At 35.5% G+C, this 18744-nt stretch overlaps 1 protein-coding gene across 5 annotated transcripts in view; it reads right to left on the reverse strand.

Moving 5' to 3' along the window:
- Positions 1-15709: 15709 nt before the first annotated feature.
- LOC6034685 (paired box protein Pax-6) overlaps positions 15710-18744 on the reverse strand; it is a 72560-nt gene continuing 69525 nt past the window's right edge. For 4 of the 5 annotated variants that reach the window (XM_038255463.1, XM_038255462.1, XM_038255461.1 and 1 more), the window contains exon 6: positions 15710-18692. In XM_038255463.1, the coding sequence (XP_038111391.1) occupies positions 18078-18692 (615 nt within the window). In that variant the 3' untranslated portion in view covers positions 15710-18077. The remainder of the gene's footprint in view (positions 18693-18744) is intronic. The other variant, XM_038255464.1, reaches the window with a different exon arrangement.

Below are 18744 nucleotides of genomic sequence, written 5' to 3' on the forward strand. Positions count from 1 at the left end.
GGAAGTAACCAAGTTGCAAACATTTATTGAAAATATTGGCTAGATGTTGAAAGAACTGATCACTCTGTTTTTTCAACACCAGATTAAAATGTTATCAAAGCCAGGAGCTTTCATATTTTTCATTTGTTTTACTGCAACTTTGACTTCCTCACCAGAAACATGGGAATCTGCTGGAAATTCAAAGGTAGAGTTATTAATTGTTGAAATACTATTGGCAACTGATGTTTCTTTACGGCTGGTCATGGAAGCGCCAAGATTATGAGAACTAACAAAATGAAGCCCAAGTGCATTTGCCTTTTCCTCAGATGTAATCAAAGGAGAATCCTCAACAATAAGAGGAGGAATAGGCTTTGGTTTGTTTTTAAGAACTTTTGAAAGTTTCCAAAATGGTTTTGAATAATTCCCAAGCTGGCTTACATGTTTTGAAAATTCTTGATTTCTGATATTGTCAAGTCGGTCTTGTATGATTTTGTTCAAATTGTTCACTGAAATCTTTTGTCATAGTCCCCAGTCCGTTGATATTGTCTCCTATAAACATTCCTAAGTCTAATCAAGTGTTTAGTATCTACGTCAATATCAGTTACCTTAAAATTAACAGGAACCTCCCGAACGTTGGCAGCCTCTGCTTGGTTGATAGCCTGCTGGATCACCTCCAGCGAACGATCAATATCAGCAGAAGTTTCCGGGTGTTGATCATAGTCGATGTTGCTGTCTACCACTTGCTGAAACTGCTGCCAGTCAACGTTGTGGTAATCTTTCCGGGTTGGTTGCCGCTGCGGAGTAACGGAAGCTCCAACCTCCACAACCACCGGATAGTGATCAGAACTCAACTCTTCAAACACCTCAGGATGAGCCACGTTCTCAGCCATATTGGTAATGAAGAAATCGATGATTGAGTGATTCCCAGACCGAGCCACCCTCGTTGGACGATCCGGACTCACAACGTTGTAGTATCCGTTTTGCAGATCGTTGTGCAGAATCACTCCGTTCCGATTCCTCCTGCTGTTGCCCCAAACTTCATGCTTCGCGTTGAGGTCACCAGCGATGATGTACTTTGCGCTCCGCCGTGTCAGCTTCTGGATATCGCTCTTCAGTTTTGCTGCTGAACCATCTCTGGCATTCACCTGACGTGGACAGTATGCAGCAATGAAGAGTACTGGGCCAACCGAAGTGGGAATTTCCACTCCAACGGCCTCGATGATGTCCAGCTTAAAGTGTGGCAGCCGGCGTGGCTTGAGATCACGATGAACAGCGACAAGCACACCTCCTCCTCCAGAGGTGGTCCTATCGAGCTGCGTCGCGATCTTGTAGTTTTGCAGATAAACTTTTTCACCGGGCTTCAGATGAGTTTCCGTGATGGCAGCTACGTCGATCTCCTTCTCGCGAAGAAAATCCACCAGCTCTAAATTCTTCCTCCTAATGGAGCAAGCGTTCCAATTCAGCAGCTTGAGGGACCTACGATCCATACTGGATGACGAACGAGGTCAGCACTTCAATCTGCTGGGTCTTGGTTTTGCATCCACGCAGTGCAGCGGACATCTGTTTGAAAATATTGAGGAGTTCGGTTGAGGTGTAAAGATCATTACCATTTTCCTCAACTGCTGGTTCTTGGGTTGGTCTTGGCTCCTGGCTGAAGCCCGGTGGTGGCGGTCTCGGCTCCTGGCTGGAACCCGGCCGTGGATGATTCACCTCAGCTCTCTTCCTGGGATCCAACGGCAACGGTGCCAAGTTTGGGACCTGGCGTCGCGGTTGAAGAGGTGGAAAATTTTCCTCCACCAGGGCTGGAGGAGTTCTACGACGCTGAGGCTGATTCTTCGTCGATGCTTGCTGCCGAATTTTCACGAACTCAGCTCACTTGGGGCACTTTCGGTCGGTTGACGAGTGCTCACCGTTGCAGTTGAGGCACTTCACCAGCGAATCTTGGATGCACTGGGATGTGATGTGCGCATCGGTACCACATTTCGCGCAACGACGCTTCAGGTGGCAGTTCTTACCACCGTGCCCGAAACCCAGGCAGTTGAAGCATTGTGTGACGTCACGATGCACTGGTCGGTATCGCTCCCACGACACGATAATGTTGAAAACCGCTCTGATTGCCTTCAGCTCAGGAAGATTAGTATGTTTCTAATTTTGATTGTTTTTGAGATTTGAACATAAAGAAGATTGAAAACATTTGTAACCTATTTTTTATTTAGATTTTTTTTCCCGTGTTTAGCAGGCCAGTTTGAGTAACATTTATTCTATGAAAAGCTTTCCTTTTCTTTTTCTTATGTTTTTCTTGTTTAAATTTTGTATTTTGTGTTTGGCTTACTCTTCCACCTCCTGTCATTATCCTTTACCTGTAAAGTTTTTCGTGTTTGAAAAGCAATTTTTGCAGTTTTGGCTTGTTTTAACTATTCTACTAGAAAAGGATACAATTATCAGTTGCAAAATAATTTTTTACATAAAATATAGAAAATGTTTATGTCGAACAAGACTTAAGAAAAAATGAAATTAAAAAAAAACATTGGCAAAGTCACATAAAACAAATTAAACTTCATTGACGTTTCTGAAATTTTGAAAGTTCTTTCCAATGCTTTTTAAAGATCAAAAATTGATTGAAAAATTATTTTTGACGAATTTTTAGACCGACTGAACCCGAAAAATTATTTATTTAAAAATGTAAGCAACGAAACAATCAACTTTACAAACATTTGCAACCGCCTTACGTCACTGTTAACACCGACCAACAAAATTTCTGTGCAGGCTCAACTCGAGGGGAAGCATGAAGTTTGGGGTTCCCAAAAACACGTGCACATTAAATTTTTCATAAATATTTAGACAAGGCCGATTATTTTTTTTTCCAAATTTTGTATGGAAAATTAGTACTGTTTGCGCCTCTTACATATTGCATGCAATTTCTGGATTGTATGCAAGAGCGACGAACCGCCCTGATTCTCTATACAAACTTTGGAGAAAAATCATTTTTGCCATCGCTGAAATTTTGAAGTTTTCGCAGTTTTAGTGAAAAAGTAGATTTTTCCCGTTTTCGTCATTTTCCCATTTTTGCGCGTGGCGCGTCGAAAAATCCAGTTTTTATTTTCAAAAAATCGTATCTCAGAGTATCGAAATTATAACTTCACCATTTTTTGATATGTTATGTGAAATTTTCCGAGGAATCCAATAAAAATGTTTTCAGACATAGGCTCTTTGGTCCCGAGACCGTCAAAACAGCATTTTAAGTTTTCATACGACCTTTTCAAATGTTAAGCTAGATTTTTGAAACTTCCTACTATTTTTCCCAAATGGCCAAGCTAATAGCCTTTCTTTTGCGTCTAGGACAGCTAAAATCGGATGAAATGGCGCGGAGATATGACTTTTTGAAAAAAGTGGTTTTTGCGAAAATCGACGAAAATTGCCATTTTTCGAACCACCCTAACACGGCGTAGGTCACCCTAATGGCCAAACAAAAAATACGGGTCTAATTATTTCGGCCAAGGATCCTCCAGAAAAAAAATTAGCTCGATCGGAGAACTTTTTTTTCGAATCATGCTGTTTTCGTGGGGAATTGCTGTATTATTCTTGATATTAGAATATCGCTTTCTAAAAATTCATTTATTAGTATTCCAAACTTGCCTTGATAATATACAATGCCAATCACCACATTCTTCCCCGACCCGTTTTGAAACCCACTCCAGGAGGCACTTCTCAGAAATAGAGAAATCTAATCAAACACCGTTCCAAAAAGGGCGCTTGTTGACTGGGCTGGACTGAACTGCCGGCGGGATCTTCTGAATAGAATCTGCTCTCGAGCGATCCGTGGCTGTTGATACGCGCGAAAGCCGATTAGTGCCTCATTTTCCCAGTCAAACAACTGCTCGCTGCCTTCTGCGAGAAAGCTTATCGATCGTCGATGAATTATTATAAATCAATGATTTAGCAGTAAAATGAGAAGTGGAAGAAACCGGGGGTTGGGGGAAAACCGCGATCACGCGATGATTACAATATTCCTCGACGCGAAGGGCGTTATTATCGATTCCCAATTGGATTTCGGGGAGTTATTTTTTTGTGGGCTTTCGTGAAGGTGAAAAGAATTTGAGGTTAGAAGTTTGAAAAAAAAACCGGGGCGGTCAGGATCGTTGATTTCTCTCTCACCCGCAACCGAACCAATGTTTTGAGTTTTTGCCACCTCATGCTGGCGGCTGCTGCTGTGCTGACTTCTATGTTGGGCCTTCCTCACCTTAAGATCATAGTCATCCCGAGTATCATCAGCAGCAGCCAACACCGTTGGTGTTGTGCCTTGTTATTATATTGTGTGTATTTGCGCTGCGTAAAACGATTATAAACAGTCATTTATGGAGGCGTTAGGCCTGGTGGGTTTCGGCCGTGTAAGCTTAACCAATCGAACCGGGCACGGATTTGCTGGAGCTGGATGACCATGCAGGAGTTGGGCGAGACGTCAACGAGTCTCGATTTTCTTGGGGAAAGCGATTCCTGGATTTGCATCTCAAATTTATTCTCGGAATGTTTGAAGAAGTTAAGGGACTTTCCCTTCTGCGTGATTTTCTAACTCAGTTGGCAGACTGCTCCTCACGCCTTAATACACGTCCATAGTCACGTAATTAAATTAGGATTACTGTCACCAAGCAAACCCATCTCGTTGCAAAAGAGCCAGGCGCAGTCGCTTTTGCGTTCCCACACAATAAATTCAAGTCTCCAAACATGGTCCTTGCTCGGTTCAAGCCTAAACCCGGAGTGCGCGCACCTCGGAACCAGTCCTGGTAAAGCACCGCTCACCGATCTTTTTTTTTTTCCTTCCATAAAAAGCACGCAAATTCCAACTTTTATGGAGTGCAAATTTGCTCGACTTTTAAGCATCGGTTAACATACGGAGCAGCAGCAACTCTAAATGGGAACTCCGCTCTCAGCCGGCGATTATCGGCGATTTGTCGCGAAGTTTTGGCACCCGCGACGGGAGACAAATTTCGTCCAGAAATGTCAACACTGATTGAGACCCATTTAGGGTGGGTGATTTTTTGGGAGTCCCAATTTGGGCGAATTGCGCCAATTTGACACCCTCGATTGGGCGTGTTTATGACGGGGCAGATTTGCGTCGGATTTGTGCGGTTTGTTTGCCGAAGGCTACCAGAAAAAAATCATTTTTATTTATGTGTAATTTCGGTTAAGAGTGTGTACAAGAATGTTGATTGCCGTGCGGATTACCAAAATCGTTCAGCTTAAAAAAACCTTCAAAGTGACCGCCCGTCGGTTCGGGAACAAAGTAAAAGTTTGAAATAAGGTGATGCTAATTTCAGATAGGTCAAACTCCCGGGCTCCCTAATCAATCAATCGCGGAATCCAATTGGGTAATTATCAAGATTGGGATAGCTGCGGAGCGCACGAAGAACAGAGGCCGCACGGGCTCATCATTACGATATCGAGGATCTTCGAACCTATAGCTATCAAATTGGTTGTTGTATCTTGACGCGTTTGCTTCTCTCATATTTTAAATTAAAAGTTGCGAACTCACTGTGGTAGTTTTGGTTTGAATGCTTTTGTATTTAATTTAGCTACATAATTTCGGATAGGGTTTGAAAAATAAATGTTTGAAAACTGTATTTAGCTGGTTTATTGGATATTTTTAGAGTTAAGTACATTAACTGAATACAAAATTAATTGAATGTTAAAGTTAATGTGAATAATAGCGTGTCCCAAAAAAACACGAAGTCGAGGAATTCAATGTGCTCAGTTCTCAAATGATAGAAAATCATGTTAGAAACAACTCTCTCATACATGAAAACTTTCGGAAAAATCGTTTACCACGTTCCCTGGGCATTTTTTTGATAAAAGTCAGTTTTTTCGACAATTTCACAAAATCTGCTCAGAAAAAATGGAAAATTTTAAAATTTCAAATAGCCTATGCCATTAAATGATGGTCTGTGGTCCAATGAACAAGTTAATGTATCGATTTGGCCTTTTAAAACCTTGTTTTTACTTTCCCGGTAGCTTTTATGTCGAAAAATACGAGTTTTGCTTTACTTTTTCAATCTTTTCCTCGGTATTGAACACAAAAATTTCCTCATATGTGAGAATACATGCATCTTGTAGGAAATTTTCCGCTGAAGATTTTCGTCTAAGCAACTTTGAAGTTTCATTAACTCTGAGCTGAGATATTCCAGTTTTTGTGAAGAAAGAATATTGAATATTTGAAAATGTTGATATTAATCATCATTGGCATACAATATTAAGGATAATTTAAGCCTAATTTGAAGTGCGGCTGTATCGCATCTGTTTTTAAACATGATTGGTTCATCCTTCAATACTAAGGGCCACCTGGTTTTGTTTTCTCATGGCACACTACGTGCTAAATCAATGAATTACTTTTAGCAAATAACTCATATTTAGAGCATTTTGCATTTAAACCAATCGATGCACGTTTGCTGTGTTTCCATGGATACAAATAAACAAATAACAAATCGATCCATCTGTGCTCTCTTATGCTATCTAGATAGGAAAACCAGTAAGCTTAGTACAAGAGCACAGAGGCATCGAAATATATGGTTCGATTGTACGGGGTTGGCAATTGTCCACGCTCCATCCAAAAAAGTTTTTTTTATGGACAATTGACCATGAGAAGGGGAGGGAGCTGAGATTTAAAAAAAAATGTCTACGTGATTAATGGATGGATCCCTATAGAATAAATTCCAAATATTAGTGATATTTTTAATTTACCTGAACATCGGAATTATCAACAGGAGTTATAAGAACGGAGTGTAAACGTTACGTTGTGGTTCAGATCACGGAAATGCGTACAATTGAACCTTATATTTGTTATTTGTTTATTTGTATCCATGGAAACACAGCAAACGTGCATCGATTGGTTTAAATGCAAAATGCTCTAAATATGAGTTATTTGCTAAAAGTAATTCATTGATTTAGCACGTAGTGTGCCATGAGAAAACAACACCAGGTGGCCCTTAGTATTGAAGGATTAACCAATCATGTTTAAAAACAGATGCGATACAGCCGCACTTCAAATTAGGCTTAAATTATTCTTAGTATTGTATGCCAATGATGATTAATATCAACATTTTCAAATATTCAATATTCTTTCTTCACAAAAACTGGAATATCTCAGCTCAGAGTTAATGAAACTTCAAAGTTGCTTAGACGAAAATCTTCAGCGGAAAATTTCCTACAAGATGCATGTATTCTCACATATGAGGAAATTTTGTGTTCAATACCGAGGAAAAGATTGAAAAAGTAAAGCAAAAACTCGTATTTTTCGACATAAAAGCTACCGAAAGTGAAAACAAGGTTTTAAAAGGCCAAATCGATACATTAACTTGTTTATTGGACCACAGACCATCATTTAATGGCATAGGCTATTTGAAATTTTAAAATTTTCCATTTTTCTAAGCAGATTTTGTGAAATTGTCGAAAAAACTGACTTTTTTCAAAAAAATGCCCAGGGAACGTGGTAAACAATTTTTCCGAAAGTTTTTATGTATGAGAGAGTTGTTTCTAACATGATTTTCTATCATTTGAGAACTGAGCACATTGAATTCCTCGACTTCGTGTTTTTTTGGGACACGCTAGTGAATAACTTATGTGAGGAGGAAAAATCTTGTAGAAACACGTTCCATGTGTAGCACAATTTTTTGCCAGATTTTTTTTAAATTATTGATTGATATAACACTTGCTTTTTGTAACTCTATGTGACTCCAAATTTGTCACCACTGTTTAAAAATGTACTTTTAAAATTAATCATTTGACAACAAAAATGTTTCTTTAATGGTAAAGGGCTTAGTAATCATCCAATAAAGGTTATACCTTTTTGTGCTGAAATATTTTATTTGGAAGTTGCCCTTCCTGCCAAAAGTTCATGTTCAACCAGATGAAATCAATTTAAAATGCATTCCCCTGCGTTTAGAATTCTTTCAAACATGCTTGTGTTTATTAGAAAATCTTTTGATTTTTTGAAAATTCTCGATATTCAGTACCGCAAAAAAGTTTTTTTTTCGCTAAAATTTTAATTTTTGACTTACATTTTTTTAACAAATGATTGTAAAACGACTGAACTAGTGTAAAATGCATTATAAAATAATTTAAACAATTTAATTCAAATGTTGAGACCAGAGGCGCCAACTAGTCCATAATGCTGGGGGGGGGCTCGGTTTTTTTTCCGCATTCATTAGGTGAGAGTGGCGATTAGATGTTTAAGTTTATTGTATATCACGAATTTCACCAATTTTTTTTTGGACTTTGGACTATTTTTGATCACCGTTATTTTTATGATTACGGGTTTTGATTGATATTTTTCGGTGATTTCACCAATTTGAATATTACGATGTGATAAGAGTTTTTTTCATCCGGAATCCATTTTTTTTTCTTGAAAAAGATAATTTATTAAAACGTGATTGAGAATGTTTATTGGGGGAATTTTTTATATGTTTGGACGGCGAATTCCTTCTAATTGGCATATTCTCACTTATTTTTCAGAAGTAACAGTCAATAATAAAAACTAACTTAATCCACCTATGTGGTTGGAGCCTTCCTCACAACAATGGCTGTACACAAGTTTCATCTATTTTTTAGATCCGGCTTCCAAAAAGTACATCGATATCACTTAAGTGGCCATGTCTCGAGACAGGGTTGCCAGATCTTCGATGTTTTGCACTCGTTGGAAAGGTCTTTTGATAACCTAACCAACAATGGGTGGGATGATGGACCCAGACATAGTTTACATACATTTAAGTGTGATCCGGCTTCAAAAAAGTACATCATTATCACTTAAGGGGCTATATCTCGAGACAGGGTTGCCAGATCTTCAATGTTTTAGACTCGTTGGAAAGGTCTTTTGATAACCTAACAAACAATGGGTCGGATGGTGGATCCGGACATAGTTTACATACATTTAAGTGAGATCCGGCTTCAAAAAAGTACATCAATATCACTTAAGTGGCCATATCTCGAGACAGGGTTGCCAGATCTTCAATGTTTTGGACTCGTTGGAAAGTTCTTTTGATAAGTTAACCAACAATAGGTCGGATAGTGGAGCCGGGCAAAGTTTACATACATTTAACTGAGATCCGGCTTCAAAAAAGTACATCAATATCACTTAAGTGGCCATATCTCGAGACAGGGCTGCCAGATCTTCAATGTTTTAGACTCGTTGGAAAGGTCTTTTGATAACCTAACCAACAATGGGTCGGATGGTGGATCCGGACATAGTTTACATACATTTAAGTGAGATCCGGCTTCAAAAAAGTACATCAATATCACTTAAGTGGCCATATCTCGAGACAGGGTTGCCAGATCTTCGATGTTTTGGACTCATTGGAAAGTTCTTTTGATAACCTAACCAACAATAGGTCGGATAGTGGATCCGGACATAGTTTACATACATTTAAGTGAGATCCGGCTTCAAAAAAGTACATCAATATCACTTAAGGGGCTATATCTCGAGACAGGGTTGCCAGATCTTCAATGTTTTGGACTCATTGGAAAGGCCTTTCAATTACCTAACCAACGATGGGTCGGATGATGGACCCGGACATAGTTTACATACAGTTAAGTGAGATCCAAATATATGTGAAAACACATTTTTATACATAACTTTTGAACTACTTATCGAAACTTCAATCTGTATAAAACTCGATCTATGGGACCCTAAACCAAGTCGAATGCAACAAGTTCGGGTCAAATCGGTTCAGCCAGTGCCGAGAAACATGAGCTAGTTTGTTGGTCACATACATACATACACACACACATACACACACACATACACACACACATACACACACACATACACACAGACATTTGTTCAGTTTTCGATTCTGAGTCGATATGTATACATGAAGGTGGGTCTATGACGTTTTTATACGAAGTTCATTTTTAGAGCAGGATTATAGCCTTACCTCAATGAGGAAGGCAAAATGATCAGGTATTTAAAATTCAACAACACAAATATTCTAAAGATGAAAACAAAAGTAAAACTTTAGAAATTGGAAAATACACATTAAAAAAACAACATTTTTTTGAAATTTGCAATTTAGAAAAAAATAACAGAAAAAAAATAAATATTCCAAAATTTTAAATTTTTTTAAAAACCCTAGGGTTGAAAAAAACTCATGGCTTAAAAATGTTAAGAAATCAAAAGTTGAAATTCAGAAATTAAAAAAATCAGAAATTTGGAAATTACAATCAATGTTCAAAAAAATCGAAAATTTAACATCAATTTATTTGTTAAGAATTTAAGAATTTAAGAATTTAAGAATTTAAGAATTTAAGAATTTAAGAATTTAAGAATTTAAGAATTTAAGAATTTAAGAATTTAAGAATTTAAGAATTTAAGAATTTAAGAATTTAAGAATTTAAGAATTTAAGAATTTAAGAATTTAAGAATTTAAAATTTAAGAATTTAAGAATTTAAGAATTTAAGAATTTAAGAATTTAAGAATTTAAATTTAAGAATTTAAGAATTTAAATTTAAGAATTTAAGAATTTAAGAATTTAAGAATTTAAGAATTTAAGAATTTAAGAATTTAAGAATTTAAGAATTTAAGATTTAAGAATTTAAATTTAAGAATTTAAGAATTTAGAATTTAAGAATTTAAGAATTTAAGAATTTAAGAATTTAAGAATTTAAGAATTTAAGAATTTAAGAATTTAAGAATTTAAGAATTTAAGAATTTAAATTTAAGAATTTAAGAATTTAAGAATTTAAGAATTTAAGAATTTAAGAATTTAAGAATTTAAGAATTTAAGAATTTAAGAATTTAAGAATTTAAGAATTTAAGAATTTAAGAATTTAAGAATTTAAGAATTTAAGAATTTAAGAATTTATGAATTTAAAAATTTAAAATTTAAGAATTTAAGAATTTAATTTAATTTAAGAATTTAAGAATTTAAGAATTTAAGAATTTAAGAATTTAAGAATTTAAGAATTTAAGAATTTAAGAATTTAAGAATTTAAGAATTTAAATTTAAGAATTTAAGAATTTAAGAATTTAAGAATTTAAGAATTTAAGAATTTAAGAATTTAAGAATTTAAGAATTTAAGAATTTAAAATTTAAGAATTTAAGAATTTAAGAATTTAAGAATTTAAGAATTTAAGAATTTAAGAATTTAAGAATTTAAGAATTTAAGAATTTAAGAATTTAAGAATTTAAGAATTTAAGAATTTAAGAATTTAAGAATTTAAGAATTTAAGAATTTAAGAATTTAAGAATTTAGAATTTAAGAATTTAAGAATTTAAGAATTTAAGAATTTAAGAATTTAAGAATTTAAGAATTTAAGAATTTAAGAATTTAAGAATTTAAGAATTTAAGAATTTAAGAATTTAAGAATTTAAGAATTTAAGAATTTAAGAATTTAAGAATTTAAGAATTTAAGAATTTAAGAATTTAAGAATTTAAGAATTTAAGAATTTAAGAATTTAAGAATTTAAGAATTTAAGAATTTAAGAATTTAAGAATTTAAGAATTTAAGAATTTAAGAATTTAAGAATTTAAGAATTTAAGAATTTAAGAATTTAAGAATTTAAGAATTTAAGAATTTAAATTTAAATTTAAGAATTTAAGAATTTAAGAATTTAAGAATTTAAGAATTTAAGAATTTAAGAATTTAAGAATTTAAGAATTTAAGAATTTAAGAATTTAAATTTAAGAATTTAAGAATTTAAGAATTTAAGAATTTAAGAATTTAAGAATTTAAGAATTTAAGAATTTAAGAATTTAAGAATTTGAGAATTTAAGAATTTAAGAATTTAAGAATTTAAGAATTTAAGAATTTAAGAATTTAAGAATTTAAGAATTTAAGAATTTAAGAATTTAAGAATTTAAGAATTTAAGAATTTAAGAATTTAAGAATTTAAGAATTTAAGAATTTAAGAATTTAAGAATTTAAGCATTTAAGAATTTTAGAATTTACGAATAACCAAAAAGATACACATACGGTTTTTAATAAAATCAAAAAAAAACATTATGACAATTTGATACTACCAAAAATTTACATTTTTTAAAAATGAAATCAAGAAAAAAATTACCTAAAATTACTCAAAAAATATCGAATTTATCAGCATTTTTTTAATATAAAGCTGTCATCAAATGACCATTTTGAAAAGTGTTTCAGTTCATTTTCGCTAAATCCTGATCTACAATGGCAAATCGCAGAATGTTGCGTCTGAAAACTTGATGATTGTTTTGGCAAGAGTTTGCGTAAGTTTGCTCTTGTATACTAAGCTTGCTGGTTTTCCTTCCTAGTTAGCATAAGAGAGCGCAGTAGTATAGATGAAACGTTGTCGATATAGAAAGCAACAAATGTTTTTGAACTATTTTACAGATTGCTTACAAGAATTCTATCCAATTCCAATTCAGTTTTAAATATTATTTTCAATTATTCCTGTGATTTTTTTGTAATATTTAAAATAAGAATATTTTTCTTCCAAAATTTCTGGGGGGGCACAATGTATGGGCTGCCCCCCCTGCCTAATTTTAAGGGGGGCAAAAAGTACCGTGCCCCCCCAGAGTCGGCGCCCCTGGTTGAGACTATGATTTTTTATTTCATAATTAATTTTTTTTATATTGCTTTAATTTTTTTATATTGATTTTTTTAACCCGATTTGGAAAAGATGGCGAACTTTAGGTTAAAAAAACATTCATGATCACAAGATTTTTTTTAATTATTGATATTTAAATTTTTTTGACGGTAGCAATACTTATAATTTTGCAAAAAAAAACCTATGAAATCTATACATCATTATGTGAAACTTTTTAATTCAAAATTTTGAAAATAAAGCTTGAAATTGAAAACATTTCACAAAAGGTTTGTTTTTAACTTTAAAATTGAAGCAATTATTTTATGATATTTTCAATTTAAAAAAAAATATTGCTCATTAGGTCCTCAAAAATTCGAAATTTTCACTTCACGAGAAATATCAGTGTTGTAATTTTATCCTAAAGTATTAAGATGAATTTATTCTAAATAGAGTAAAAAAAAATACAAAAAATAGGTAGGTTTTCCAGAAAATTTGTAGCTAAAAAAATCAGATTCAATTTTTTTTATGAAACTCAAAACTATGTTTGAATGTATTTTTTTCAGCAACCAATTATATTTAGAACATAAATATCTTCCTTTAGTAAAAAATATTAAAAGATAAATTATAATCCAAAACCTTAAAAAAATGTTTCTGTTAAGATTTTGGATTTTTAGATGTCACTCATATACGAAAACATGTTCTAATAATTATTTCACATTTAAATAATAAACACTAGATAAAATTAAATATTTTTGTATAGCTGCACTTTTTCCTTCCTACTTTTAACTAAAAAACTAAAAGTGCAAAAAAAAAAACAGTATAACACCGACTAAAAACAAAATATCTGCACAAGCTATTAAGACAGGGCCGAATGCTTTTCCTTCAAAGTTTGTATGGAGAATTAGGGCGGTTCGTCGTTGTTGCTATATGTGGGAGTAGCGAACAGCATTAATTCTCCATACAAATTGGAGAAAACCCTTTCGGCTCTGTCTTAATATTTTTGAAAAATTCAAAGTGCACGTGTTTCTGGAGACCTCAAATTTCATGTTACCCCTCGAGTTGAGCCTGCGCAGTCATTTTTGTAAATTTTTGTAGGTCTGTGCAATAAATGGTTCATAAATTGTAAATCGATTTATTTGTTATTTTTGTATCAAATGATTTTGTTTAAGTTTGCAAATTATTAAATGCCGTGATATTTAAAGGATTTTTTAAATAAATTCTAAATTTGTTAATTAAATCGAAATGGTTGAAATGGCTTCAAGGGCCGGGTTCAAATCGCGGGGTTGAGCAGCCCTGGCGTTAGCGACTCTAATCCTATCTTCGAGTTCTCGACTTTTCCAGAACCTCAAATAATAGGAATTTCACACCCAAACAATTGACAAATTTAGTCAAAAATGGAATCATACCACCAAATTTACTAAAGAAATACTTCAAAATATGAAGCACTGGTAATTTTGATACTGAGAGCAGGGATGGAATAATCGCAAACAATCTTTTTTGTTTGCGAACTTTCTTCACCCGCGAAAGAGAAAGATTTTTTTTGAGAAAAAAAAAACAATTAAAGATTTTTGTGAATTTCTTTGTTAGCATTACTTAAATTAATTTATTTCGCTTTGTTTACAAACATTATTCATTTACGAACAGTGACAGGTCATTTCTTGACGTGTAGTAGTGAAATCGATGATGATGATTTTTTGAGTTTCTTTTAACCGATCTTTCGTGCACGAGAGAGGAGAGCCATGCTCCCTTCGGTTTTATTTTCTCTTGATGAACGTCTCATGATTTTCTTTTGATGAAGATTCTTGCATCACGTACTGAGAGAAATCTAAAACGTTCAAAAATGCCTTCAGTTTCTTTTAAATAAAAATCAACTTAAATATGAACTCATGTTTTACCCCTCATTTTTACGTGAAATTGTTGATGAGACTTTTTTAGATACATATGTGTAATGGCCTTTTTATCATTTTAACAATTCATCTTTTGATTATTTTTTTTAAAAGGTAAAAAAAAGTTTTTCCAACGTTTTTATTTAATTCGATAGTTAAATTTGTTCGGTAAATGAAAATCCACTTTATTCTATATTTTTTAACGTCCTAGAGTGCATGAAAGTTTGAAAGGGACACTACTAAACAAATATTATTAATGTAAAAATAACCCTTAAACGGCTTCAACTTGAAAATTGTAAAATTAATAAGCAAAATGTAATTGAGATAAAAAATGATAATTTTGACATGAAAATTTAGCTTAAATATATTTTTAATATTTAAAATATTTTTTTATTATTTTGTTTTTTGAGAACATTCTGAAATTTTATAAGCAAATTATTAATTTAAAAATATATACAGTCCAAACTCGATTATCCGAAGCCTCGATTATTCGAAGTTTCGATTTTAGGTTTCGGATTTGGGGGTATGAAAAATAATGCTTCTTATGTAAAAGAATCCGGCGAGTCGATTGGTGATGGTTTCATCCACCGCACGAAACGGCAAAATGTCCATTTTGCCCCAATTCCCCGTTTCTTACATTTTTTTCTTAAAAATCAGTCTGTATTTAGAGCGGAGGCTTCATGCGGCCATCCAAAATGCACTTAACTTATGTGAAAATGTTCCAGGAATCCAGTAAAAATAGCCACTTGCACCGCAAAAATCATCTAGGGTCCATTTAACCCCAACTCTGCTATTAAAGCATTTTTGGCCGTTTTCAAATGTTAGGTCTTATTTTAAAAATCTAAAAATATTTTTATCGTAAAGATAAGACAATTTTACATTAGAATGACGATTTGCACTTGATAGTTTGATACATTTATGTTGATATAGAAATTAAACTAAATAAAAAGCTTGAAGAATCAGTTTTAGGCCAATTTTCCCAAACGCAGAATAAGCTGCCTTTTACATATATTTTTTTTATTTTTATCTACATAAATGTATCAAACTATCAAGTGCAAATCGTCAATCTAATGTAAAATTGTCTGATCTTAGCTTATTTAATAATCTACATGATTCGCACTAATACAAAAAAAGAATCATTTTTTCAAAATATTGTATTATCAGGCCAAGCATGATTAAAGTGCGTTACTTTGAAGTGTAATAATTTGATGTCATTTCTATCTGCATTGAAATTTTCAAGCTTTAAGAAAACCATATTGAGTGGATTTATTTTTCGGATGTTTGAGAAACAAAAACAAGCATTTAAATTTTCACATTCTTTTTCTTTATCATTCGCTTCAAAATAAATTCCATTACTTACGTCTAATAACACGGATTTTTCATTATCGATTTTCTACTGCGCGCGATCATCACTGGGGCTTTTTACATCATATCTTTCTGTCTAACGTTTACATATGTTTGTGTTTGTTTGTCTGTACCATTTTTCCTATCGCTTTTCTTCTCGCACCATTTTTTTCTTCTCTCACTCCTTTTGCAGTGCTAAATAAAACTACACATAATTTAATTAACTTAATACTTTGTATGCATGCCGTTTGCTTGTCCCTTATTTCTCTAGCCATCTCGCTTTCGAACTTTGCTCTTATGTGTGCGTGCTCGCTTTTTTACCGCTAACGCTCAACTCCTTCTCGCTCTTTCTTTCTTCTCTCCTCGCTCACTCCACGCTGCTGCTGCTCCCCCGTTGAATGGGTGGGAGCGCGCGCGCCCCCCAACTTTAAATACAACTTAATTTATTAAGATTGAACTTTTTCGCTTAGCTCACACACACGGGCGCGCGTCGTTTTTCCATGTTTTTCCAACATCTTCGTAATCATCGGAGGTTTTTTTTTTTTTTGGGAGAAGAGAAAGAAAAAAATGTGAGGAAAGGGAGAACAAAGCAGACGCGTGACGTTTAATACTCTTTCTTTCTCTTTTTGTGATAGTGTGAAGTGCGATAGCGATAAAAACAACGAAACAAGCTCTGGCGCGAAAGGAATTTACATTTTTACGCGTTAATTACTCTCTAATAGTAGTTGTTTTGTATGTGTGTCTGTGTTTTGTGTTTGTATGTGTGTAGTGCGGACTTGTAACAGTAGTGCGTGTGAGCTACAAATAGGGGCAACCCCTTTTGTATTTGTTTCTACTAATAGGTTTATGCCTCTGTTTGTTTTGTTTTTTTTTACATTAACTCGTTTCTACTTTAGGCTAATTAAGATAAATTATTACTTTCCGATATCTTTTTTTTTGTTGTCTTTGCTTGCACAGAAAGGGTACGTTTAATGAACTTGTTTACACCTGGCAACTCCGGGGGCACCGACGGCGGGGCGACTGAACAAATTTGAAAATTGCTTTCGCTAAAAACAAGGGGTGCCATCTATTTACATTTGCGTTGCGTTATCGCGCACAATTTTGACATATCCGCTCGCCAGGCGTCGCAAAACACGTGTTTACCCAGTTTTTTGTTTTGTTTGCGTGACAAGTGCACATTCCTTCGGGCTAATGACGCATTCACGCAATCGGTCAAAGTTGGCGACGGCTACCGAAAAGGGTGAGGTGTGTGTGTGACAAACCAGTTTTTTGTTCGCTGTTGGTGTGAGTTGCAGTGCGTGAAGCGCACATCAAAGCAGGCACTGCTGCCAAATGTGTCCGTGGTGATTTTGACGTTGTGCAGTAGGTCGGTTTGGATTGAAGTTCGTGGAGTGACAAGTTCAAGAAATTAGTTGCCGTTTGCAGAAGCGATTAGATAGATTTGTTACCGAATGTAAGTGAAAGTGAAGGGCAATTCTGGAGTTTTTTTTTTTTGAAAAGGTTAAATAAACCAAATTTTCAGTTTTTGCTTTTTGGGCATAAACTGGAAATTCGGTTTATTGGACCTTTTAAAATAAAACTTCACAATTCTGTCAAGTCCTTAGTAACATTTCAATGGGGTGAATCTGCGATTGTAAACAAGCAGTCTATCCATTTTGCTCAAGTGCCAGTTCACGCCAAGTAAGAGAGGGAAGGACAGCTTGCTTACAATCGCCATATTGAACTGTTACTACGTAACTGCTGCCAACTCTGTCAAGTTAACAACAACTCTGTCAAATTCTGTCAATTCTGTCAAGTTCTTTCAACTCTGTCAAGTTCTGTCAACTCTGTCAAGTTCTGTCAAGTTTTGTTAAGGTCTGTCAAATTTTGTTAAGTTCTGTCAAGTTTTGTTAAGTTCTGTCACTCTGTCAAGTTCTTTCAACGCTGTGTACTAACATTTTAATAGGGTGAGAATGTCTGTTTACATCTGAGATCCCTTATAAAAAAAAATGTAAACACAGCGTCAACGGGATCCAGTCGGTGCATGGCGCCCCGACGCAGCGTGGCATTGGATTACGTCGCCATGTTGGCCAAGCAAGCAAAAAAGCGAGGGGTAATCGTGTTTGCGCGCCCCGGGTTGAAGGGTATTCAATTTCTAAGGTTTCCCCCCGCGCTCGGTAGCCCCGGTCGGCGGCCATGTTGATTATTTACACGCGTTTGTTTTGAGGTGGAAAGAAGGGAATGGGACAGAGATATCTAGAATTGCACCATGAGTGAGTGTAGGACGGACGTTGAGGGGCGCTTTATTTACACATTTTTTGGACATAATTTACGGGGCGGGTTCTCTCAGTGGTGCCGCTCGTGCATGGTGAGCTGCAGGGGTGTGGCGGACCCCTCGCCGTTCCTGCTGGACACCTCGATGTCGGAACCGCCGTCGTCGTCGTCGTCGTGGACGTTGATTTCCTCGTCGGAGTCACCGCCGGCCCCCGAGGGCACCGGGCTAACGGACGGGTTCGAGGAGCAGCTGGTCGTGGTCGCGGCAGCTGCCGCGTACGACCGGGACAGCCCGGCAAAGAGGGCGGCCGCCGAGGTTGGGACCAGCGAGCGGAACGCACTGTGCTCACCGCCCATTAATAATGGAGTTGATGCTGTGACTAATGATGCCGCTTGGGCCGCCGCTACCGCTGCCGCTGCTGCTTGGGCCTGTTGGGACGAGGTTGGGCCCAGGCCCGGCGACGAGGTTGACCGGTTGGCTTGGTGGTGATGTGCTGCCGACGAGGACAGGCCCGAAAGATGATGATGGTGGGCTGCTGCCGTGGACGATCCCGGCGGCGGGGGGGAGCCAGGGGTGAAAGCGGAACTTGCCGCTGCCGCCGCTCGGGAACTCGGGGAACTGGACCTTTTTAAAAGATTCATTCTTTGATGACGTCGCCATTTCGCCCGTCTGTTGGAAAACCAAACCTAGTAGTTTCAAGTTGTAGTATTAGTCAAACACTTATGACTACGGGCCGGG

This window comes from Culex quinquefasciatus, chromosome 2 (genome assembly GCF_015732765.1).
Source record: "Culex quinquefasciatus strain JHB chromosome 2, VPISU_Cqui_1.0_pri_paternal, whole genome shotgun sequence".
Classification (NCBI taxonomy): domain Eukaryota; kingdom Metazoa; phylum Arthropoda; class Insecta; order Diptera; family Culicidae; genus Culex; species Culex quinquefasciatus.